This window comes from Nothoprocta perdicaria, unplaced genomic scaffold (genome assembly GCF_003342845.1).
Source record: "Nothoprocta perdicaria isolate Ctin4 unplaced genomic scaffold, notPer1 scaffold_40, whole genome shotgun sequence".
NCBI classification, from domain to species: Eukaryota; Metazoa; Chordata; class Aves; order Tinamiformes; family Tinamidae; genus Nothoprocta; species Nothoprocta perdicaria.
In genome coordinates, this window is record NW_020455644.1 from 419,103 (window position 1) to 442,223 (window position 23,121).

Consider the following 23,121-nt stretch of genomic DNA (forward strand, 5'->3'; position numbering starts at 1 on the left):
TGTTGGGAAGGGAAGGAGTGAGGAGGGAGCGCTGCTCCCCGGCACTGCCGGGGCCGCCGGGCTGGGGCGGCCGGGCTGCAGCGCTGACTCGGCTGCCCTGTCGCAACGGGAGTGATGATACTTCTTGCAGAGCGCTACAGGAGCTGCCTCACTCGTAATTGCTCTCTTATCTTGCTCTGTGGCCACAGCAATCCAAACTGTATTGAGCAAGGCACATCAACAGTTGCGTCTGCCTCTGTTATAAAGGTAGGAATTCTTGCTTAATTCCTAGTGAATTGTACTGTTGCTCTGACATTAGTAATGCTGACAGGATTTGTCAGGGTTCAGGAAGAGCAGTGTTATAAGYACACAGCTTAATTGTGCTCATTAAACACACTATTAGCAGTTATGATATGACAGTGCAAACATTGTGGTTTTGCTGACTCACAATTAAATTCTCAATGCTTTTTCAAAAAAACCTTAATTTTGTGGAAAATTACAGAACTGAGTACTTCAGTTCACTACCACTCTCCCATTCATATCTTCAGTTACAGAGAAGTGAGCATCAGTGCGTTAGGGTGCTAAACCTGGTGTGTGTCTGTCTTTCTCTCCCACTCTCGTTACCTTTTGGACTCATTCTGCCCTCTTGTATTTGACCTGGCCTTGGGCACTGACAGGCTGACATGGGACAGCAAATTCCTGCATCACAGATTCTCCCATGTGGAGAAGCGAGCGCAGCATGGTGTGCTCATGCTGCTGGACAGCATGGCATTGATTAGACCAAGAGATTTGTACAAGTATTTCTGGGCGTTTCTSCAGGGATGTGCCCAGAAGAGCCTCCTGCAGCACTAGTGCCCTCTCAGAGCAGCCCCGGGCTTTGTCCCCATTGCCACYGGGCCTCCAGCTCGGCACTCAGCGGCTGGCTGCGGCTTCGGAGCAGGGTTACGTAACACACTGCGCGYGCCGCTGCGGAGCCTCCTGCTTACAACGTTGTTCCATATAATTTCTTGGTAAAATTATCACCTATGTCCATGTGACTGATTTGTACTGGACGTGCTGGAACAAAACCACATACAGCTATGTTGTCCTTCAGGTTGCAGTTCAATTAGTGAGTGCCCTGAGAGCTTTTCTGATTTGAACAAATAAATTCCCAAATTGAAAGCCCTATTTGCCAGACTTTGCTGATAACCTTCCTGGCAAGGTAGATTTGTTCTGGGGTYTCCCACAAGGTGCTTCTCTGTTTTGTTGTCCCATTTCCTCTCCGATCCCCCCTCCCCGAAACTAGCAGAGGTTAAATCCGCTGGTGGTTTTACCTTCTCCATCTCCAACTACAACGTCCTGACCCCAGTCTCCTGTAGCTCCAAAAACCACTGTGACCAGCGGTGGCCCCGTTTAAGGCAAAGGTAAAAGAACTGCTGCCATTTCAAACACACGTTCTCCCACGTCAATATTTTATTGAAGCCAGTGCTGTTTGTGACTAGAGGCTGCAGATGTGCAGGCTTGCTGGGAGGTTACTTAGTCACAAGCCGGGTGATTTGTCCCGCAACACGGATGGACCCAGGGAATTCAAGCCCTTGCTAAAGACCCTGCCTCTCTTCTGCCTCCCCTTGTAATCAGTGTCGCAAGGCAACTGCTGTTATGAGGTATATTTAAGACTGTGATCATCAGTGGTTTTCAAGCCAAGCCCCCCAAAAGGAAGGGTACCTCTATGCCATGCGCTTGCTGATTTTATTGCTGGATGAGATTATTGCTTCAGGTGAAACTGTGAGAAGCAAATGGGAGAGCAGGGGCTAAAGCTGTGACCTTAGCAGCTGCAGACAACATCAAGGTGGCTCAGTTATCACAGTTATTCCCTTTGCTTTTCCTTCCAGGCAAGGGAAATGTTGATTTGTTCTGGGACTGGGAGAGTTTGCTAGCTAGGAAGGTGAATGGCTCAAGCAGCGTTTTACGATCGGTCACAGTCACTTCCCACAGTCTCACTTTCTCAGCCCTTGCCCATTGCTGTGCTGCTTCTGTTTCCACTTGTCTTTGCTCCAGGAGGTCAGTTTTGTTTCCCAAGACGATAACAGTTACCTACAAACAAGGAAAAGGATGAGCTTTACACAAAAAGCACCCTCTGCATGCAGTGCTTTTAGACAGCAGGCATATAGYAACACCATTCAGACCTGTTCTTTAACTTAGCACTGGCACGAGGTAAGCAGGGTGTATTTCAGGAGAGCAGGGCATGGGATTCTAATCAGCATCATCTGCTGGCAAAGTGGGAGAAGACTTTAAGGACAGSACAGGTGGGATCCCCCCCTTCCACCCCCTCCCCCACATCACTCCAAGGGAAACCATACCCCCAGCAGCAGAAGGGAAACAGTCTGCTTTCCCATTTACTTTGTTACTGAGCTGCAATAAGCAAAGGGCRGGAGCGTGAGATCCAGATGGACATGGGGTGCACCCAGGCTGCAGTATAAATAAAGCCAATCCCCGTGCGCAGACAGCATCAGGCAACCCTGCCAGGCTGCAGCAGCGCCCTGTCCCCTCCTAGGCGGTTGGAACAGTTCCTGTAGGCAGGATTAGCCACCAGAGGGACCAAACTGCCCATCCTCTGTCCCTGAACAGGAGAGGAAAGCACCAGGGCCCTGGTGCCGGGAGCAGCCAGGTACCCAGCTCGGGCAGGACAGCTYGGCCAAGTCGTTCCCTTGGCTGTGAGGATTAACTGCATGACTCCTGTATCGCCAAGACGGTGCGGCAGAGCTGAACTCCAAAGCCTGCCCAGAACTTCCTAGGAAGCCAGAATGTAGAGCTGACCACTTAAGCTACTGTTCATGCTTACTTTGAGTTAACCATTTTCCAAAGAAAATAACAGTATCAGTTGTTAGGGGTATCARTACTAATACTGATACGCACAGGTCCTTCGTTAGATGTTGCCCTCATCTGTGCACTCTGTGGTAGTTTGACAAAGGCCTAGTGAAAGTGTCCTCCCCTGCTGCATTTTTGTTTTCTGCTTTGGAGAAGTTTCCTGTTCATCAARCTAACTCTGGGATGTCTCCTGCTTCTTTCAAGCTAGAAAGGTTTGTCCTGTTCCTGTAAGGTTTGAAGCTTCCTTTCCTTTTCCATAGCAGCACATGGCATTTGGATGGTTTCTCCCTTTGCAAAGGCTTTGGAAGAATTTGAAACCCTCATGGGCACTTAAACCACATGCTCTAACTGAATTTTACCTATGGTTAAGTTCTGTCTGTGTGTGTGAAAGATCTGGCCAAGTTTAAGGTGAGAACTGCCCCAGGCAGGAGAGGAACCAGCCATCAGTGCTTTTTGTCATCTGCCGAGCAGCACAGGACTGTGGCACTCTGCAAGGGGAGGCTTTGCCAGCTCAGAGGCACCACCCTGTGTGCAGACAGAGCCTCAATTCTGTTAAGGAAAAATAGAGCAGAGCCCAGGCCATGATACGAGCTGAGAACTCCTCGTCTCACCTTCTACTCACTTCAAAGCTTGTTTTATACGGGGTGGAAATCTCCGCGATGGAACTACTTTTATGTAGTTTATTGTGAGCAYCCCTATTTCCACCACATCATTCGCAGTCAAGAACACGGCAGTTTTCTCTCAGTTCTCACAAGGGATGGGAAAACCGGCAGTTTTCTAAAGGAGGAATGAGCGCAGGGAGGCAGGCAGCGCACACGAGCGGGGACACACGTCCTGCTGGCGCTGTCACTGTCTCTCTGCGTTAGAACATGCCCTAACGYAGCAAGCCAGGGCCCTTGCTCGGCACCTGGGAAAACCTTCCTGCTTGTCCGCTTTTCCTTGCCCTGCAGGGTAGCTACGACGGACTCAGGCCACCCTGATTTAYGTGACGGGCGGCAGCTCCCGCGGGCCCTTCTGGCTAGCACAGCTCTGCCGTGACGGCGTGTGAGGCTGTTCTGCCCGACCAGGAGCCTGCYCTCCCTGTGCAGTGAGGACTAAGCAAGTTACACCTCAGCAGGCCTCGCCTTACTGCCATCCAGTTAATTCCTCGTGCACTCTTTTTTCCCCCCCCTTTTTTAAAGAGCATAAAACAGACATTTGGAGATCTGTAATCTAAAGACATTTAGCAGAGAAGACTACTAGAGACTATAAAGATATTGTACAAAAAAACATAATGGTAATGCCACATGCAAGTTATATTTGTTTAGCTAAGCTGGAACACTGTCAGCTGAAAACACTAGCTGCTTTCTAAGGGAAAATAGAGCAGTCATTTCACACAATTGAATTGATTCAATATGGTTGTTAAAATACATTAAAGCCGCCTTGCCAATTGACTAATGTCTGGGAGACCCACTGTCAATTAGAGCAGTTTGTAAGCCATCGAGGACGTGAATGCAAAACAAACAAAGATAATGCCCTTCGTTAGGTTATTCAGTGCACTTGACTTCCCATGTACAATATCTACAAAAACATATGAACTGCACCGCTGCGGACCATATGTTTTATTAGTCGTAAGTGTCCTGACTCGTGCGTTCAGCTATTTGAATTTTAGCTGAACTGGAGGAAGTAAGGGAGGAATCAGAAACCACACACGCATTCTTTTGCATGACTTRCATGGCATGTGAATTAGGCTTCCCCAGCACGTGAGAGTTTTCTTTTGTTGGATTGCCCAAGGCTGTGGGCAAATTTGTTTTCCTTTGTATGCAAGTTTTACAAAATTCACTCTTTGCTACCTTACTTCCTATTGCTGCTATACAAATAAGCCAGGCAGCAGAGGCATCGTGCGTTTACCTCCTTTTTGTCTCTAAAGACGTCGATCTCTCTTTTGAGCAGTTCTACCCTTTGGAAGGCTTCGAGGCTGGTCACAGCGTACACGAGCACAAAGCCATCAGCCACAGAGAAATAGTGTTTGGGCAACTCTACGCCTTCCTGCAGACCCCTCGTGTCATAAAGCCGCAGCTGCTCCTTCACGCCGCGGTCCGTTTCCACCGAAGCCAAATACACATCTTCCATCGTGGCACCCTCTTCTAAGCCTGTTTTAAAGCAAGCAGGAAGGTTCAACCAGCGTAACCACAGCAGCACCACAGGAATTACTCGCCCTGCTGTAAATCTTTGCACGGTAAAATAGCTTTCCGTGCGTATTGTGCCAGGGTGACTTGACCTGGATTCCCTCTTGGCCGTCACCCCCACTGATAGACTGTACTTGTAGACCACTATGCGGGTTAGTTACAGCAGTGGCACCRTTTAAATACATCCAGCTAATACATGTGTATATGGTTATGCCTGTAAAATTAATCCATACGACATGTAAATTGAGGATGGGATGGGATACAGAGCTCTTCCCCYGGGTTTCCCAAATCCCAACCGCCCTGTGCAGTGTACCCGTTCTGTGCCAGATGTTCTGCAAATGGGCCTGCCCAAACATACGCTTCTGGAGGACCAGCCAAGGAACACCAGCGAGTCAAGTACTAACATCTCGAGCCTACTCCTTTTCTTCCCGATGAGCTGGATCACACTGCAGAAGCAGGAGCCAACGGAATCATTCTGGAACCGAATGTGTGCGGTGGTGGCACAACTAAGCAACAAGTGAAATGGAGCCAGTAAGGARGAGATGTTTGCATGCAAGCAAAGGTGCATGCTATATTTACTCGAACACAGAGTGAGCTTTTTCCATCCCTTAGGGATTTAAAATGACTCAGATTTGCTAATAGGAGCAAGCTCATTTACTGCAGGGTAAGAACATGCACAAGGTAACAAGCTTTCATTATATATCACCTGCTCCATGGTAACTATCTTCATATTGGCTCCTCTTCCTTCCTCTCCCCCTGGTAAATGTGAGGTAATTCAAGGTAGCTTACTTTGAACTAATTAAAACGACTTTTCCAAGCCAAATCTGAAAACATGTGGACCAGCTTAGCTTCACGGTCACCCTGGATGCGAGCAGATAGGGTTACAGGCCCCAGCAAAGTATCTACAGAGCAGCGGGGTCACTTTCAGAGTGGCTTTCAGCTCTCAAACGAGTGCTCTGCAGCCACGGTTTTGCCCCCGCTGCCCTCCTGCGAACACGGACTGGTTGCTGCTGTGGGGCTGCTGATGAGCACTGCTTTATTCTCTTTGTCTGCCCAAAAGGGACCATGTTAGGGCTTTGTTTAAGAAAACACCGGGGATTATCTAGATTGTGAAAATAAGGTTTTTCTGTATTCAACGACACTATTCAAAATACTTCACATTGACAAACAAGCTGAAGAATTCCACCCACGCTCATCGTTTCCCATGATGTAGGCAACATTCCTCTGCAGRAAAGTGGCACAAGCTGTTCTCTTTGCTCCTCTCTGTGCATTCTTTGTAGATCAAACTCTTAATAGGTTTGCAGCAAACTCATTTATCTTGCTTCCAAATATAGCCACGTTAACATGAGAGAGCAAAACCAACAGCAGAAGGGCAAAACAGAAAGGTAAAAAAGGGGAAGCACAAACACATTGTGTGTGGTTGKGGAGCATGTTACAGGGACACTTCCAAAGACCAAACTACTAGGTAAATAGAGTCTTTTCTTTAGATTTTTTTCTTGTTTTGCTTTACTTCTCCATATGGACAAGYCAAGAAAGTATCAAGCATGAGTAAGTATTACTCTGGCAAACAGGAATGAACCAAGAATATCTAGGCTTACTTTTTGAAAAGCAATTAATTATGTTGCACCTTACATCCCTTCTCAGAAGTCGTCTCAGGAGAGGCAGAAAAGTGTCTGTCTGTGTTACCAACTGCTGCCTCAGAGGACCTGCAAGGGAAGCCTCAAGCAGAACTTGGCTGATGCTTCAACCTCTGGTGACTTCCCAGTGAGAACAAAACAAAGGCCGGGTGCGTGGAGGGCTCAGTGTGCTGATGACTACCCCAGGCAAGCTAGGCAAGCTACTGCAGATACCAAAATAAAGGAAAAATTTAAACTAGATGGAGTTGCAAAAATTCCCAAGTCATCCATAAACATAAACATAAACACAGTACCAATCCTGTTTCTCCTTGGGTGCTTTAGAAGTTCTCACTCTTAGAGAATCCTTCCTCCCTCCCCTGCAGGAATTTAGCAAAGAGCTCCCACAATTTGCTGTTTCTCACATTGTATAAGTGTAGGGCAACAGCCTTTGCTTACTTAGATCAAGGGAGGACATAGTGGTTGCTTAAAGAGGCTGAGGAGTCTCTATCCTGGATATGGGCAATATTCTTTAGCAGAACCTGCTTGAGCAGGGGGGTGGACTAGATGATCTCCCTTCCAACGGCAGCCACTCTGTGGTATCAGAGGATTCCTCATTGAGAGAAATCATGGACAGGCCTTAACAGAAGCTTAGAAATTTAGACACCTACTAGACCAAGTGAYTGTCCCACCAACTAGCAGCCACATCTGCCACCTTGGCTGCATGAAGTCATCTCCATTTTCATTAATTTTTAAAATAGAAAGCTGAGGATGGCTCTGTCAGGAAGTAGGTCCAAAAAAAGCAAGACCTAAGAATGCATGATTTTGGTTAATTAGCCTCTGCATATTTGGAGCTGTCAGTCTTTCAGCCAAAACTCCAAATCTCTCAAACTGAGACTAAATGACATCTATTCAACTCCTCTCCTCTCCGAGCCATCACTGAGCAGAGGTACTGATTAGGAAAAAAAGCCTATGGTCTTTATAGACATGTCCCACGTCAAGGGTAATCCAGCAACTCCATCATCAGCTCAAGAGAGCTCAGGCCACCACTGGGACAAGCTTCCCACTTCTTCCCACTTCACTAGCTTCCAAGACAATCAAGACAGTCAAGGACTTGTTGCAGAAGCAAGGAGGAAAAAAAGAAAAATAAAGAAAAGGCTTTTCCTTCTTTAGGAGTRTCACAGAAGGCGGAGGATTTGAACAACTGAAACACTAAAGCCACAAAAAAAGGGATAGTCCCTTGCAGCAGAAGGCCACACACACGTGTGCAAGCTTTAACAACCACTTGATCCAACCCCTGGCAATACTGGCCCCACATGACTCAGGGATGAATCTACACCCGTTTCAAACACCTCCATTCAGGTTTTGTTTGATTCCCTTCCCAGCTGCGCCAGACAGGCTGCCGTGCAATACATACGTTGCTCTGAGAGGCTCTGACCAGCCTCGCATCTTCTTGCCCTCTCGTCTCACAGCACAGGGCCCCACAGCAAGCCACCCCTCTCCTGGTTTTAGAGCCTGGCCTAAACACAAATGCCATCCTTTGTTGTTAACACGCTGCTTTTTTAGGGGAAGAGCTAGTATTTTCCTCTCTAGCAATTTTTCCTCTTTGACCTCAAGCAAACTTGGTGCCTTTGCAAAACTGCTGACCACGTAAGCAACTGCCACACTCAGGACCTTTATCCATGAAAAGGCAAGGAGAAAGAAACTGCAGATTTTTCTAAGGGGAAATAACAATATAAAAAAAAACCCCACACCCACACATAAGCAGCACCTCCAGGTCCACAGCACCACTACCAAGCACGTGGCTAGGAGCATGAGCTCCTGAGCTGAGGGCTTTATATAGCAGCATGAAACCTCCAAGGACACATAATCACTTCCCTGATAACAGTTGTGCCACCACTCCCTCTTACAGAAAAGTCAACAGGAGGCACATGAGCACTGACAGAGATTCCTGCTGACTTAGTACCAGGAGGAGACTCCAACGTATTAGACATCTTGGAGGATGACACTGGACTCTGTTCTTCCAGCCTGCAACCGAATTCAGATGCTCCTCTAGTCACCGCAAAGGGCTAGCGATGGTGACAAGAATGGAGATGTGCCATGCCTGGCTCAGCAGCCACCGCATCCCAAAAATGTGGTGGGGGATTTTGGTGCTTTTGAAGCACCAAAAGTTCCACAGGAACTTAAGGAAAAAATTCTTAACAGTGAGGGTGACAGAGCCCTGGAACAGGCTGCCCGGAGAGCTTGTGGAGTCTCCTTCTCTGGAGATCTTTTAAACCCACTTGGACGCAGCCCTGTGCCACGTGCTCTAGGTGACCTTGCGTGTGTAGGGGGGTTGGACTGGATGACCTCTGAGGTCCCTTCCAACCTTAAGCATTGTAGGATTCTGTGATTCTGTGATCCTGTGTCTGCTCTGCAGCCCCGCGCCAGCGGAGAGCTGCTCCCGAGGAGCAGCCAGTGAGGAAGCACGGGTTTCCGAGCAGCTTGTGTCCCACTCGCGGCACCTGCAGAGCTGCCTTGCTCGCTGCTCCGAGCAGACCCAGCAAACACGCGAGTCCGTGCCGCCTCCTGCCGAGGAGGCCAGCAGCAGGACAGGACGTGCGTGTCAGCTCTGCGGAGCTYACAAGCGTCAGGAAACGCGGCTCAGGATTTAGTGAGCGCCCTTTAAATGTGAAGGGGCCAGGGCTGCAGCAGTGACCCCAGCAGCAGATTTGGGCACTGGAGGGGCTGAGAAACAATGGAGCAGTTGCCAGTTCTCAAGCTGTTGCTGCCRTGTAAGAGTCAAAGACCCTCCTGTTGGGGTCCTGCTTCTGCAGCTCTGTAACAGTTGGAGCAATAGCCGAGGATCCCCTGGAGATCTTTTTCACTCATTCATGCTTCCAGGTACCTCCTACCGGCACAGCCCACAYGCAGAGGAAGGTGCCATGAGGAAGGTGACCCTAGAGGAGGGGCAGGACTGCCAGAAACACCATATCCAGCTTCTCCCAAACACCACATCCAGCTTCTCCCCAAAATGTGCAGCAAGATTCAGAGGAGCCAGGCACTGGCTGTTTGCTCCCTAGGGCTGCGGCGGCTCTGTACTAGCCCACCCCGTACTCTGGTCACGACTTTACTACTTGACGTGTGTGCCAACCCTCCTAGTTAGGAGTTAAGTTTGACAAAACAAAGCAATGGGAGGCTACCTTCTTCCTCTCCCTCTTTCACCTCATCTCTGCTCCCTCCCCTGCTATTAACTCTGAAAAATGGCAGCAGAGCCACAGCAAAGGAAATTGGAGTTTTGCAGGAAAAAGAGGGGTGTGTGGGGAATGTCTGTTGCACAATCACTGCGCAGGAGCGGAGCATTAAGAAGTGATAAAGGCACAGTCAGAGCTCAGGCACCAACACGAGGCCTCTCCCGGTTATGTCAGTGAGTCTCCGCGACGTTATGTAATTGTGGAGCTGGCTGCTTCCAGAAATAGCCCCAATCGGCAGCTCCCGAACGGCCGCCCTGCCTCAGCTCCAGGGAGCAGGGGGGCAGGAAGCCACGAGAGGCAGGAGGTTTAAGCAACCTGGTCTTGCTCATGCTGCTTGGACAGCCGTTTAGGTCAGCGTAGATGAGAGGCAGGTTAGCAGCAAAGGAAAAATCCCGTGCGTGCCCGTTTTGCAACCCGCCCGCTGACGTGCCCCAAATGCCGCACGAGGCAACGTGCGCAGGTCGCGATAAGATGCTGAAAACAGATGTTGCTACAACACTTGAGGAAATCCTCCCTCTAAACAACGGTATCACAGATCACACAGATCAGTATCGTGCTGCCAGCAAATTCCTCCCATCCGCTCACGTTAAGGGAACAGCACTTGCAAAGCACAACTCCAGGAATTCTAATATTTATCCCCAAACTCACCCTACACTTAATAAACCACCCGCAACAAAAGATGCTAGTCCCCTGCCTGGGCACCCTCTGGAAAAGCCCCTGTGTCAGTCCTAGGGCCACCCCGTGTCAGGCCGAACCGGGGCTGCCCTTGCCCTGAGGGCAAAGTCAAGTGGCAACACGGGGGCACAAGCGGCTTTGCCCTCGTTTTCCTTCTTGAKCGAGCTTCTTGAGACTTGGCTTCTTGAGACTTCAGCGAGTCTCGGGCGTCCCCTGCTCCCRTCTCCAGCTGCTTTCCATGGGAGGGTTTCRTAGGGAGCCCTYACACTTCCGAGAAGAACAGGGAAAYGCAAGCAGAGCTGTTCTTTTCCCCAGCACTTTCCTTAAATATCAGCCAAAACTAAGCAGAATAAAGTTTTAAGAAGCCTAAGCAAAAGTCTAAACAGTCTCTCCACTTATCTCGCCAAGTCTACTTATTTTTCAGGCCTCTAGAGCATCTTTCAGGGAACAAGGCACTTCTTACATAAACAGGCAGCAAACGGGTCGTCTGCTTTTTCCATTTTCTTTTTCTTTTTAAACATTCAGGTACTTCAGGACAGGGGACACGGAGAAAACAGCTCCTTCCCGGGGCACCCCTGACCACGGACAAACCAGGGACGAGGGCCSTGGGGGCTGCCCAGGGAACCGAACCGTATTCCTGTGATGTGTGAGCCTGGGTCAGAACTGAACCACGTTCCCGTGCTGCGGGGCCGCGGGGCTCCTCACCGACGGCGTGCTTCCCGTAGAGCAGCTGCTCCAGGATGGCCGTTTTCCCCACGGACGCCGCTCCGCACAACACCACCTTGTAGCCCTTGCCCATGGCGGCGCGGCGGGCGACGGCGAGTCCTGTGCAGACGCAGGCRTGAGGAGCGCACGCAGCCCCAAGTGACACCGACGCCGCGGCCGGGGCCCTCGGCACCCACCCGCGCTCCCGACCCGCATTCCCGACCCGCGCTCCCGACCCGCGTTCCCAACCCGCGTTCCCGACCTGCGCTCCCAGCCCGGCACGTCCCCCTGCACGGCGGCTCGCTGCCCATCTGCAGCGCCGGGATCGGCTCCGCGGCGGGGAGGTCTCCGGRGGGCCCCATGCAGCCCGCGCGCCCCCCGGCACCGCTCCCCGGGGGCCTCAGTGGTTGTATTTAAGAAATATCCTAAAAAGAAACTCCAAATCCCTTTTTTTTTTCAAATGAAGACTTAAATAAAAAATAAAAATATAACTAATACGCTAATACTATAAATGCAAATATAAACAAACAAACAAATAAAGTTTTAGAGTTTAATTTTACAATTTTGGGGGGGAATAATTTTTTCCTCTCTTATGAATTTCTTTTAAGAAAATAAAATCTCTTTTTTAAATAGATTTCTCAACAATTTCTTAACGGATTTTTTTTAAGCGTTTTTGGTTAATGCGCCCTCCTCCCCCCGCCGCCGGCTGCCCCCGGCCCCGGCGCCGCCAGCTCTCCCGCCCCCTCCCGCGCCCGCCCCGCGCACCTGCGCCCGGCGTCCCGCGGCGCCCGCTGCCCGCGCCGCGCCGCGCCCCGCCCCCCGCCGCCCATTGGCTGCCTGGCGCCGCGGGGGCGGGGCTAGGCCCGCCCGCCGCTCCGCCAGCCCCGCGCAGGACTACGCTACCCAGCGGGCTCTGGGGCGCGCGCCGGAAGCGCGGGCTGCCGCGCGGGTTTGTGGGAGGCGGGCTTCTTCCTTTCCGGCGTGGGCCTCCATCAGGTGAGGGCCGCGGCGGCGCCGGGCCGGAGCCGCCATCCGGCTCCATCGGCGGGCGCGGCGCCCTCCCGTGCGCGCCGCCGCCGTCCCGGGCACCCAGCGGGGCCCCGGGGAGGGAGAGTGACCGCGGCGTGCGGGGCCGGTGCGGGTGGAGGTGCGAGCGGGCGGCCGGGCCGCGCCTCTCCTCTCCGCACGGCCTCTGGCGGGAGCCGCGCGGGCTCGGTCACTGCGCGGGTCTCACCAGCCTCTCGCCGCAGCAGGTAGGCGAGGATGGGCGCCTACAAGTACATCCAGGAGCTATGGAGGAAGAAGCAGTCGGACGTGATGCGCTTCCTGCTCCGCGTGCGCTGCTGGCAGTACCGGCAGCTCTCGGCGCTGCACCGCGCGCCGCGGCCCACGCGGCCCGACAAGGCGCGGCGCCTCGGCTACAAGGCCAAGCAAGGTAACGGCCCGGCCTCGGCCTCGCGCGGCGCGGCCGCCTTCCCTGAACCGTGCCCGGTAGCGCAGCGTGGCCACCTCCAGGAGCATCAAGTGCCCTGGATGAGATGAGCTGTATGGTGCTGTAAACGTATTACATTGATGGTGCTATCTGCAGCCCAAAGCTGCTTCTCGTGATGATCTTCGAATGCACACTGGCCCTCTTGGCACAGGGAGAGCAAAGGGGCTTTGCATTTAGTTCTTGTGCTTTTGTTACGGTCAAGCTGACCACTGCTTTTAATATGCAGAGTAACAGATGCACTAGGTTGAGCAGGGCAGGGGCTTTCTTCCTTAGGCCAAGCATTACTGTGAGTTGTTGAAGCTGCCCATGCTCAAACAAGCAAGGATTGTCACTGGATTGTCATTAGAGCAGAGTTCCTGGTCGGTGAAACATGCTGAGGGACAGTAGGCCTTCCTGTGTAACCTAAACCTGAGCAGTAGGTTTGTGTACCGTGAAAACACAAAACGAAGACTCTCAGCCTCTGTTCGTGTTTGTGACATTTGCCCAGTCTTCTTATCTTCCAGCGGTCAGGCAGGGCTTATRGATGGCCAGTGCTTTATCAGTAAGACTGTGTGTTAGAATGTGAGATTTTAGGTTTAGTCATTAGTATGTTTGGAACTACCTYGTGTAGAAGTGTCATATGATTTATTTTGGAAATGAAACCACAACAATAAATCACTTCTATAATTCCGTTATGTTGGCAGAAACAAAAGCATCTTGTGCCAGGCACCTCCAGTTGAAGATTTTGGTGAAGATTGATATAGTGATGTACTCTTCATGCCATTTGATCTGGGAAACACAACATAGACTTCAAGGTGGTCTTTGTGTGTGTGTAATTGTCCCCTTCTCCTCCCTGTCTTGCAGGTTACGTTATCTACCGCGTCCGTGTTCGCCGTGGGGGCCGTAAGCGCCCGGTCCCCAAAGGTGCCACCTATGGCAAACCTGTGCACCACGGCGTTAACCAGCTGAAGTTCGCCCGGAGTCTTCAGTCTGTGGCAGAGGTGACTGCTTTGTTACTGCTCAGAAACCCGRGGGAAGGAAGGCCTCTCTTGCTAGAGTGGAAGATGCTCTGATAAAAAATCACCAGTTAATATGCGAAGCAGAAGAGCTTGAGTAGTGATATTGGGAAAGCACTGGAGTGTCTTAGAGAGCTGTGCTAAGAACAACGAAAAAAAAAAATCCTGTAAAGATGAGAGGGGAATAAGAGTATTTCTTATGYGACTTACGGAAGTTTCTGGTGTTTGTTTAAAAGGATGGCGCAGTAGTTGTAATGAAGAGATGCATAACTAGCATAAAATGCAAAATAAGAGAATGTCAGAAGACATAAGAGGCATGAGAAGTCARAATTCAGATAAGGTGTCTGACTTCAGGCATGGCTTTTTGTAGTTCAAACTAATCACCCCTCATGCTGAATTTCTGTAGTAACGTGGCAGTTTCAGTGTGTGTTACAGCATATTTTTAGTCTCAGTTTTCTGGAAACTTGTAGCACTACCAATGAAGAGCAGCTCAGCTTTCCAAGAAGAAAGGCCACAGGTGTGAAGTGAACTCAGAATGGGGCATATAATTAGGTGCAGAGATTGATACAGCATGGGAAAAATATCTTTACGCACTGTAAAGGCTTTAATAAATACATGSGGTTTCTTAGCCCATGTTCTTATATTACTAGCTTTGGATAATGATCCTTTCATAGAGGTCAGTGAGTTGGTGCCCTAAATTCAGTAGCACCTGGTTTTATAGCAGTAGTGCTGTGCAGTATACTTGGCTGGTTTGTAGGCTCTGAAATTAAAGGCTAATGCCACAAGATCCCTGGCCTGTTACAAAAGCTACAGTGCCTCAAGAGCACAAAGATCAGTGGTACAAGTTTCATGTRTGATGGCTTCTATATGCTAGAATACTGAAAATGAAAGCTTTCATTAGGTGACACCTTAGTTAAATTTTGTAATGTTGCAGTAGTAGGGGAGTTGATAACACATAGTTCTTGCCCATGGAAAAATATTTTATTCCTTCCCGTGGGTTAGGTTAATTTTGTCTCTTTTCTCAGTCTACAGATGAGTACATTGTGGATTATTAGGGACTGCTCACTGCCATTCCATCCTTCCATTGAAGGCTTTTCTATTTCCAAAACTTGAGAAAATTCTCCTTTTAAGCAAGCTCCAGACTTGGCTCCCCAACGCCAGTGATGTGTTTGGCATGTGTTATGGCCTGCTGAGAGCCTCAGCAGATTGAATGTGGGGCGTATTTAAAATAGTAAATGGGACATATTGATTAAAATAATCACATTTCTTTTAAAGATAAAAATATCATGAGCATCGAAAATGCAGAATCACGTGCTCTTCGTATGCAGTATTCCAGATAACTGGTGGCTAGTGCAGAGTCGCTTGTGGCCATAGCTCTGCCTCAGTTTTGGTCTGAAATTTTCTGAATCTCCCAATTGCTCTTTACTGAAAGATTTCTATTTTTCAGGTAAAAATATTAGGGAAATATGAAACTCTAGTAGCTGTCATCCCCACTCAAAAGCTGGTTGAAAGCAGTTGATATTTTGATGTTTAATTTATGTGTTGTTCCCCACATGCTAAAGTAGACCATAAGACTATTTCCTGCACACACAAAATTGACTTAGTGAAAAACTATAGARACGGGTTGGGTTGCAGTGGGAGAGAGGATGGGTAGGACCTCTTGGTTCATACCTTACCATGATGATGAAGTCCTATGGCTGGGTGCCCTTCTACTTAGCCCTAAAGTTAGTAGATTTGGCAGGAGAGACAAGAATTGTTACAGAATTGAAACTGTTGAATTTTTGTTTTTTTAAACCACTTTTTTCCAGCCATAACTGAGAATAGGAATAGCAAGCTCTGATAGCAGAGGAACAAACAAGGCAACTTGTTACATCAGTTGTTCTTTTCTCCTATCAAAGCTGGCTTATTCTCTACAGAAATGCTTTCCTTTCTTCTAGCTTTGTAATTTCAAATGGATCAGTATTTCATAACTTTCCACAAAAGACTGTTTTATGGCCCCAGTGTAGCTTGTGCTCTTTAGCCACGTCTTGACCTTGCRGTCCTTAACTCTATGTGTTTACTTATCCTGTCTGTGAAATAASTCTGTCTTTTGTTTACCAAACACTTTACTGTTTAACATTCTTAAAAAATCCATTTCACTTTGGAATGCTGACAGCCTTTGTCTTTTCAAATGCAGCTTTCATAGAATCATTATGTCTGGAAAAGACCTTCAAGATCATCAAGTCTAATTGTAAACCCATCACCCCCATCCCTGCKAAACCATGTTCCTAAGTGCCTCATCTACATGTTTTGTGAACACTGCCAGGGATGGTGACTGTACCACTTGGGCTGCCTGTTGCAGTGCTTCACCACTCTTTCCATGTGTTATTTTTTCCTAATATCTAAACGTGAACCTCCTTTGGCACAACTTGCTTTCCTATTAGCTGTTTTTTAACTGGAAGAGATGCACTTTCTTCTTTTACTGGAAAGGAAAAATTTAAATYTCTAGTGCCCACGAGATTTTACACTTACAAAGACTTCTGCGTGAAAAATGCCACTGATTCTACTTCTATTGTAATAATTCCATGATTCTGCTTTATACTAATTGTACTTGATTATACTTCTTTTTCGGTAGGAACGTGCTGGCCGTCACTGTGGAGCTCTGAGAGTCCTGAACTCCTACTGGGTGGGTGAAGACTCCACGTACAAGTTTTTCGAGGTGATCCTCATCGATCCCTTCCACAAGGCCATCAGGCGCAACCCCGACACGCAGTGGATCACCAAGCCGGTGCACAAGCACCGCGAGATGCGCGGCCTCACGTCGGCCGGCCGCAAGAGCCGCGGCCTGGGCAAGGGCCACAAGTTCCACCACACCATCGGCGGCTCGCGCCGCGCGGCCTGGCGGCGCCGCAACACGCTGCAGCTGCACCGCTACCGCTGAGCCGCGCCGCTCTAACCCCCCAATAAAGCCTCTGCGGGCTGCCCGCTTTAACGAGCGCCTCTGCTGCCTCTTTGCTGCCTTGGAGAAGCGTGCACTTCTCCAGGCCTTCAGCTGCGTCCGGGCCTTGAAAGGTGGTTAAAAACCATGTTACTTGGTAGTGGGGGAAGGCTAGACTCCAAGCAGAGTTCTGTGATGATTTTCACTCTTAGTGAGGCTGAAAGTTTGAATGGAGAATTCAATGGCTAGACCTCATCCTCCTCCTGTTGCTAGGAGGATACTTACTTTCCACCCGTGGGCRTCTCTGTCCTGTGCTTACACTGAAGGCCAGCTTTGAGCTTGTGCAATGAGATGTAAATTGAAAGTGCTAGCTTACTTTTATAGCTGATTAAATGATAATGACAGTTTTGTTTTCAAGTTCTGTCTTTCGGTATGTTCTTGAATGTGAAAGCAGCTCTTAAGCCCGTGTCTGCAAATGCAGGCTAAATCAGCTAAGATAATACATTAAATTTCATAGTTCATGTTCCCTAAAGTATATAACATTCTAAATAGGGACCRTGCAATGCTTTGGGTTGTTCTGAGATACTTACTCTATAGTAAGTATTTAGGTAGGTTTCAAGTTGTTCAGTTTATGATGGTAACGAGAGTCTCTTAGATGTGCCTGAGGGGACCAGGGAAATTTTCTCTGGTGTTAAAGGCTCTTCAGCCTCTTTCAGATTTATACTGCATGGGTAGATAGTGGAAATCCACATTTAGATATTTGTCAGTTACAAGGTGTTCTGAGCTGCATTTCTGTAAAAGGCTCTGTGACTTTTCACCACGAAGTTTACTTGTATGACATGCTGAGAGTGGAGTAACTGCCCCCTCTGGTAGAGCAAGCTGCACAGTTCTCCAAGGCTCCGTGGGTTTTGTAACAGCCTCTAAGGGTGGCAGCAGGAAAGGTATGAACCCTCCATAGGCCTCCAAAGGGCTTCAACGGGGGGGATTAGGAAAAGGAAAAAGTGCAGGGACTAAAATATCCAGGACTTGCCATGCGACTGAAAAAACAGCTTATTTGGCTGCTTCATTGAAGGAGAGAGGTTTTGGCAGCACGTTCCAGTCGGGAAGGACACATCAATAAGGCTCTTGCAGTCCTTCCATACCGCATTTTGGCTGAGTCAGGAGAGAGAAGAAGAAGAAAAGAGAGGAAAAAAAAAAAAATCCAAGAATTCTTCTGTAGCTCTGTTAAATGCTATTGGCTCATTTGAATAAGGAATAGTTTTAAAAAATATATTTTTAAAACTTTTTTTTTCCTACTCTTTCCATAAGGGAGCTGAGCTGGTGTTGATAGCAGCTTGTGCTTTGATGTAGGGCAAGGAGGCAGACGTTCCTGAGTGCAGACCCCGTGAACAAGATCTCCCCTCCAGCACAGAGGGTGAGCAGAGAAGGGGCTGCAGCTCCCCTGGTGGGCCGTTAAGGTCCCATCCTTAAAGAAGAATTTAAGAATTAAAATTAAGAATTAATGAAGAAAKGGGGGCACACCCATTTCTCGAGTCACCAACACTGAGGCTGGCGGTCTGCAGCCTGTGCATACTCAGCTCTCCAGGGCATTTGCTAATGAGAAGGGAAGGATGGTACCGGGTAATTGGACCACCAGAACGGAGGCTGTGTCAGTTGCCAGAGTTAAAATCTCCCTGGGGAGGGCMGAGATTGGGTTGTCTTCAGTGAAACTTCCTTGAGATTTCCAGGAGCTTTTCTAGCTTTAAAGTAGCTAGTACCCTTCAAAGTTCTTTGAAATCTATTGATGAAAATAGAAGAGAACAATGTATTTATCAGGGTAGTTAAGTAATTTGGAAGAGATGGTATTTGCTTCGGGGGAGCTCTAGATAGGGCTCATCTCAAATCTCCAGGAAATTGGATTGCCTTAAAAGCATCATCTTCTCACCCAGGAAGCATCTTACACTCTGCTAAGTTTTTTGTTCTGTGGTTGAAAGGAGGACGAATTGCAGTAGATGGTTGTGAAGGGCAAAGGCAGATTTTCTGCTCTACCCCTCTTCCCCCTCCTTTTATTAAAGTTTGTGTTTTAAAAAGGGAAAACGCAAAGGAAAAGACTGTTCAGAGTTGTGTACTTGGGATACCTGGCCTATAGAGAGTTTTGTGGTATCTTTCTAGTTGGTTTTCAGCCTGTGGGGCAAGTTAACAGAGATCACAAATCTGTGTACTGTGAATTTTGTTGAAAATCGGTCATCTGAAACATTAGTCCCAGTGGGAGAGACCATGGTTTAAGATCATACACCAAGGATCTCCCGAGACACAGATGCTCAACTCCAGCTCATGGGCRAGGGGAGGCAGTAGCAATTCCCCTTGTGAAATGTGTTAGGGACCACAGAATCTGATTTTYAGTTTCCAGGGCACCTATTCTGCTTGTCAGCTCACAAGGCTACGTATTTATCAGCCTCAACAGGCATGTTTTAAAAATAATGAAGAGAAGSCGCCTGGTCCTTTCTAGGACAGTCAGGAGTATCCTAGTTAAACTGCAGAGAAATGTGGCTCTATGGGAACAGCTTATTCCAGACTGCCAGACTGTCAGCTGCTGTCAGAAATAGTTGACTTTAGCTTTTATTACATTATGGATTTACATATATGTGTGCGCAAATTACCTAGATTAACTAATCACTTAGCGTTTGGTAGAAGATGAAGGCTTGACAAGTAATTCAGCCACTGTGCAAACCTAATTCTGTCCTCCCGATGGGTAGGATGAGTAAAAACAGATTGTGTAAATTAGCAAATGTTCTTTGAATAAGCAAGTCGTAAGCCGCCTTCCGTGTTGCTAATAGATGTGCTCATTACTCGGCAACACTGAGCAAGTTGAAAAGTACGGGCCATGCTCATCAGCAGTGAGTGCAATTCGTTTTATTTTGGTGTCTCCTCAGGACTGGGAGCCGTTCTGCAACACGGCTGGGCGGGAGTGCCCTGCAGCCTGGCCCCAGTGAGTGCCAGGGCCTGGCTGCTGCCAGGGAAGCAGGGGGGTTGGACCCGGGGCCTGGATGCTGCAGGAGAAGCTGGATGGGTTGGAGCTGGGGTCTGGATGCTGCAGGAGAAGCTGGTGTGGAGCTCACCCCATGCACAGCCGCTCATGCAGGAGGCGCTGGGCTTCTTGCAACTGCAGACACGGAGCGTCTTTGGTGATTCTCTGAGGGCCTTGAAGTCAGTTAGCAACGGAGGAGGGTGATACCTGGACTTACCCTTGTCTTTGACCTTACAGTGCAGCAGTTGTTTAATAGTCTTGACCCAATAAAAAAGCAATTGCAAATATGCAGTCCCATCCATCTAGCTGGCTAATGATCAAAAAGCCAGACTCTAAAAATAGGCTGATATTCCAGCCTTTTATCTGCTTATTCCCCAAAATGGGTAAAACACTGTCTGTCCTAGCACAGCTCTTTTCTTTTACAGCACTGATAAATGTAGTTCTGAGAGTATTGAGCTGAAAGACCTAGATCACTGGAAACACAACCACAGCCCAAACAAAGCAATTTAGGTAGGAACTGATGAAACTTTTCCGGTGTTTTAAATAAGCACCAGCTTCTAGGGCACTCCTTTTCAAATAAGTGTTTGAAGTCTATAGCTCTGTGAAAGGATGGAGAGTCTCTGAGTTGTTTGTAACTTCTTATGTCAAGGTTCTGAATCAGCCTTGATTTAATAATTGCACGTGGGGCACTTAGGTTGCAAAGTCTCTCTCTCTCAAGTTAGGAAGTGATTGAGCTACATTTCTGATGCAACATCTAATTTTGTGGCCTGTTGTGCTCTCACCCAACGCGCCTGCAGAGGCCTCTGGAAAGCCAGGTTTGGAACCCAGTTCTTCAGGGCCTCTTGTCGCTGCCAAAAATTTGAGAGCACATTCTTTTCCTCRTTATCAATTGATACTTAGTCATATAATTGAGAGCTTTTATGTTATAAAGGTGATGTTTAATAGCACAAAGTACTGTAAACTATCAATGCAGGGAAATGGAGAGTTGCTGTATCGTGCCGAACAGGGGGCTCATGTGTGAGCAGATGAGTGATTAATTTAAGCCTGGTAACATCTATGCTGCCTTGGAGCTCTCTCTCCGKTCACAGCTAGTGCCTCACAGCTAGAGCCCGCTCAGGTCTGCCCACATTGCCTTATATCAAAGGTTAAAGAATACTTACGGTTAAGGTGCTGGCCCCAAGCTGGCTGCTCAAGGGTTGCGCAGCCTGTACAGGGCTCTGAAAGGGCTGTAGAGGCATCAGTGCAGAYGCGAGCAGGCTGCTCGTGTTCAAGTTGAGAAGTTCCCTTGGAAACGGGAGAAATAAGAGGCACACAGGGGAGAAAAAGAACAAATCAAAGGACTGGGGACACTGCACAGCCCCACGAGCACGGTGCAGTCCCTGCTTTACAAACCTGGCCRCACTGGAACTGTTTTAGCATTGAACTAGCTCGATGTGGCTGCACAGGCATTGATCTGCAACCCAGGTAAACCAAGAGGGTGTCTGCACTTCACCTACGGTGCTTCTGAGAAGGGGGTGCTGCGCAATGTGCTATTTCGGACACTGTGGTTGCTCAAGTCTTCCCATTCCCAGACCCTGTTAAGAGGCTGCATGTCAAAAGCCAGCGCACCAGGCAGAAATTAAGACCCTATTATGCTCTACRCTGAGCTCAATCACAGAATGAAAATGAGTCCCCATCCCTAAAGAGCTCACRCACTAAGTATAGGAAGTCGCTTATTAGTGCGGTGTTCGCTCATTCATTTATTCACACAAACATTTTTCTCCCAGCATAGTTTTTCTGTGACTAACAAGCAATTATTTGCACCCTTTCCTCGTACAGGAATCGAAGTAGTTCAGCTCATCCGCTGTTAGGATCTCCCTGCCTTTCTCGCAGGTTTCATTACTGGCCAGATGAATTTAGGGAGAGAGTTACATAACCAGGRTAAATCCACTGTATAGATGATGTTGGCTGTGTTGCTACAAACAGTTCTGTCAACACACAGGAAAAACAAACACAAGTCACAGTCAAGCTTTTAAGTAAAACAGAAAAATCCAGATTATTTTCACTTGGTCTCCAATTGCTGCAGTTGTTGATGGAGAACTTAAGATTATCTTTTTTTGATAGAGAATGACACAAATTAGGATTCATCTACACTCAGTTAAAAAAAGGGATAGAGGCAAAATAGATGATACTTTTAAATGCAGGAAGAAGAGTGGAAGTAGAAGAAACTTCCCTAAATGATTATTTAAAAGAGTAAAATATGTAATTCAATTGATCCTATTGATTTTGCACAATCTAATTTTCAATCAATGTAGGTAATTTTATTTCTGATAGGTGTAGAGGTGTCCATTCTTAGTAGAAAGAGACTAAAAACCCATATAAATTGATAGTGAGATAGACAGTTTTTCACATTCAGGCCCACAATTTTTATGGGAAAGCTGATTGCTGCTCTTTATGAATGACTAAAAAAAATAATACACTTGCTGCTTGGGTTTAGAGTCCTGTTTAGCCCCAACAGCAAATTTAAAGCAATAGTTACAGTCTCTCTGTGGGAAACGAAAAAAATAATTAATTAATTAGTGTGAAGGGTTACACTGGAAACCTAATTCTTAGATTTATTATTTATATTGTTGAGGAGGGGAAAGAAAAAGGAAAAGAAAGCAAGCTGCTGTGAAAAAATGAAACGCTGTTTGGGGTCCTGCAGCTAAATGAAAAACTGTTACAGCTATTATGTTCTTTGGTTAAATGAAAATGCAAAAATCATAAAACTACTAAATACAGAAGATGAGTTTTCTCCAGTGATGGTCAGGGCTGAAAATACCTGTTTTAAATTTAAAATACCTTTTAATTTAAAATACCCATCCAGCAATCTTGCCAATGTGCCATTCTGGCAACACTCATAAATCTTGACTTTTTAAGGAAAGATAACTCAAAAATAAGGAAATAGATTTTTTTTTTGAGCCTTAATGATTATTTAGCCACATTGTGACTGTGCAGAAACGAACTGCAGAACTGGGATTTCATCCAGATTATCACGATCACTGAAACTGGACGTTTTTGCAGCCTCCTTCTAATTGTCCTAAAATCACAGGAATGGCCTTGTATCTGAATGCGGGATGGTGTGGTCCTTTCAGAGCAGCCTTGTAGCAGCAGGCAGGGCTGAAGCAGCGGAGCAGGGCGAGCAAGGAGGCCCAGAGAAGCGGTCGCCTTCCGTCTGGCTGCCCCTTCGTCCCTGCGGTGGCTGGGGAGCCTGGCCCGGCRTGACTCGGGCTTCGCTCTCTCCTGGCACGTGTCAGCCAACCTGAATTGCCCAACCTTGTATCTGATGGTTTCATTACGGCCCTGAGCAACAGGGCAGTGGTTGCTGCTGACTCAGTTCTTTTCCTTCCTTCTTTTTTTTTTTTTTTTCTTTTTCCCCCCAATGTGAGTGAAATTGTCAAAATTGTAATCATTTAGTTTTGTAAAAAATAATGAGCTTCTCAACTTTGTGTGCATGTGTGGTTGTTGGCAT

The 23,121-nt window shown here is 47.9% G+C and overlaps 2 protein-coding genes across 4 annotated transcripts; one reads left to right on the plus strand and one right to left on the minus strand.

The window, feature by feature from the left end:
- Nucleotides 1-1,682: 1,682 nt before the first annotated feature.
- NKIRAS1 (NFKB inhibitor interacting Ras like 1) lies at nucleotides 1,683-11,996 on the minus strand. 2 transcript variants are annotated; one of them, XM_026045518.1, is made up of 4 exons: nucleotides 11,986-11,996; nucleotides 11,221-11,340; nucleotides 4,717-4,958; nucleotides 1,683-2,052 (listed from the first exon to the last, which is right to left on the minus strand). In XM_026045518.1, exons 2-4 carry the CDS (start codon nucleotides 11,312-11,314, stop codon nucleotides 1,813-1,815), a joined length of 576 nt encoding a protein of 191 aa, XP_025901303.1. In that variant the 5' UTR covers nucleotides 11,315-11,340; nucleotides 11,986-11,996; the 3' UTR covers nucleotides 1,683-1,812. The 2 variants fall into 2 exon arrangements, with proteins under 2 accessions (XP_025901303.1, XP_025901304.1); XM_026045519.1 differs by lacking the exon at nucleotides 11,986-11,996 and adding an exon at nucleotides 11,483-11,492.
- Nucleotides 11,997-12,166: 170 nt separating this feature from the next.
- RPL15 (ribosomal protein L15) lies at nucleotides 12,167-17,030 on the plus strand. 2 transcript variants are annotated; one of them, XM_026045560.1, is made up of 4 exons: nucleotides 12,167-12,216; nucleotides 12,471-12,655; nucleotides 13,556-13,692; nucleotides 16,322-17,030. In XM_026045560.1, exons 2-4 carry the CDS (start codon nucleotides 12,484-12,486, stop codon nucleotides 16,625-16,627), a joined length of 615 nt encoding a protein of 204 aa, XP_025901345.1. In that variant the 5' UTR covers nucleotides 12,167-12,216; nucleotides 12,471-12,483; the 3' UTR covers nucleotides 16,628-17,030. The 2 variants fall into 2 exon arrangements, with proteins under 2 accessions (XP_025901345.1, XP_025901344.1); XM_026045559.1 differs by having other exon boundaries at nucleotides 12,174-12,216; nucleotides 12,474-12,655.
- The last annotated feature ends 6,091 nt before the right edge of the window (nucleotides 17,031-23,121 follow it).

Excerpts from the sequence above, each read along its gene's own strand:
- NKIRAS1 (XM_026045518.1), bottom strand. The coding sequence starts at position 11,314 with ATGGGCAAGGGCTACAAGGTGGTGTTGTGCGGAGCGGCGTCCGTGGGG. Across the intron at positions 4,959-11,220 it reads CTACGGGAAGCACGCCGTCG|GCTTAGAAGAGGGTGCCACG; the intron begins GTGAGGAGCCCC and ends GCTTTAAAACAG. Across the intron at positions 2,053-4,716 it reads TCTTTAGAGACAAAAAGGAG|GTAACTGTTATCGTCTTGGG; the intron begins GTAAACGCACGA and ends CCTTGTTTGTAG.
- RPL15 (XM_026045560.1), top strand. The coding sequence starts at position 12,484 with ATGGGCGCCTACAAGTACATCCAGGAGCTATGGAGGAAGAAGCAGTCG. Across the intron at positions 12,656-13,555 it reads CGGCTACAAGGCCAAGCAAG|GTTACGTTATCTACCGCGTC; the intron begins GTAACGGCCCGG and ends CCTGTCTTGCAG. Across the intron at positions 13,693-16,321 it reads GTCTTCAGTCTGTGGCAGAG|GAACGTGCTGGCCGTCACTG; the intron begins GTGACTGCTTTG and ends CTTTTTCGGTAG.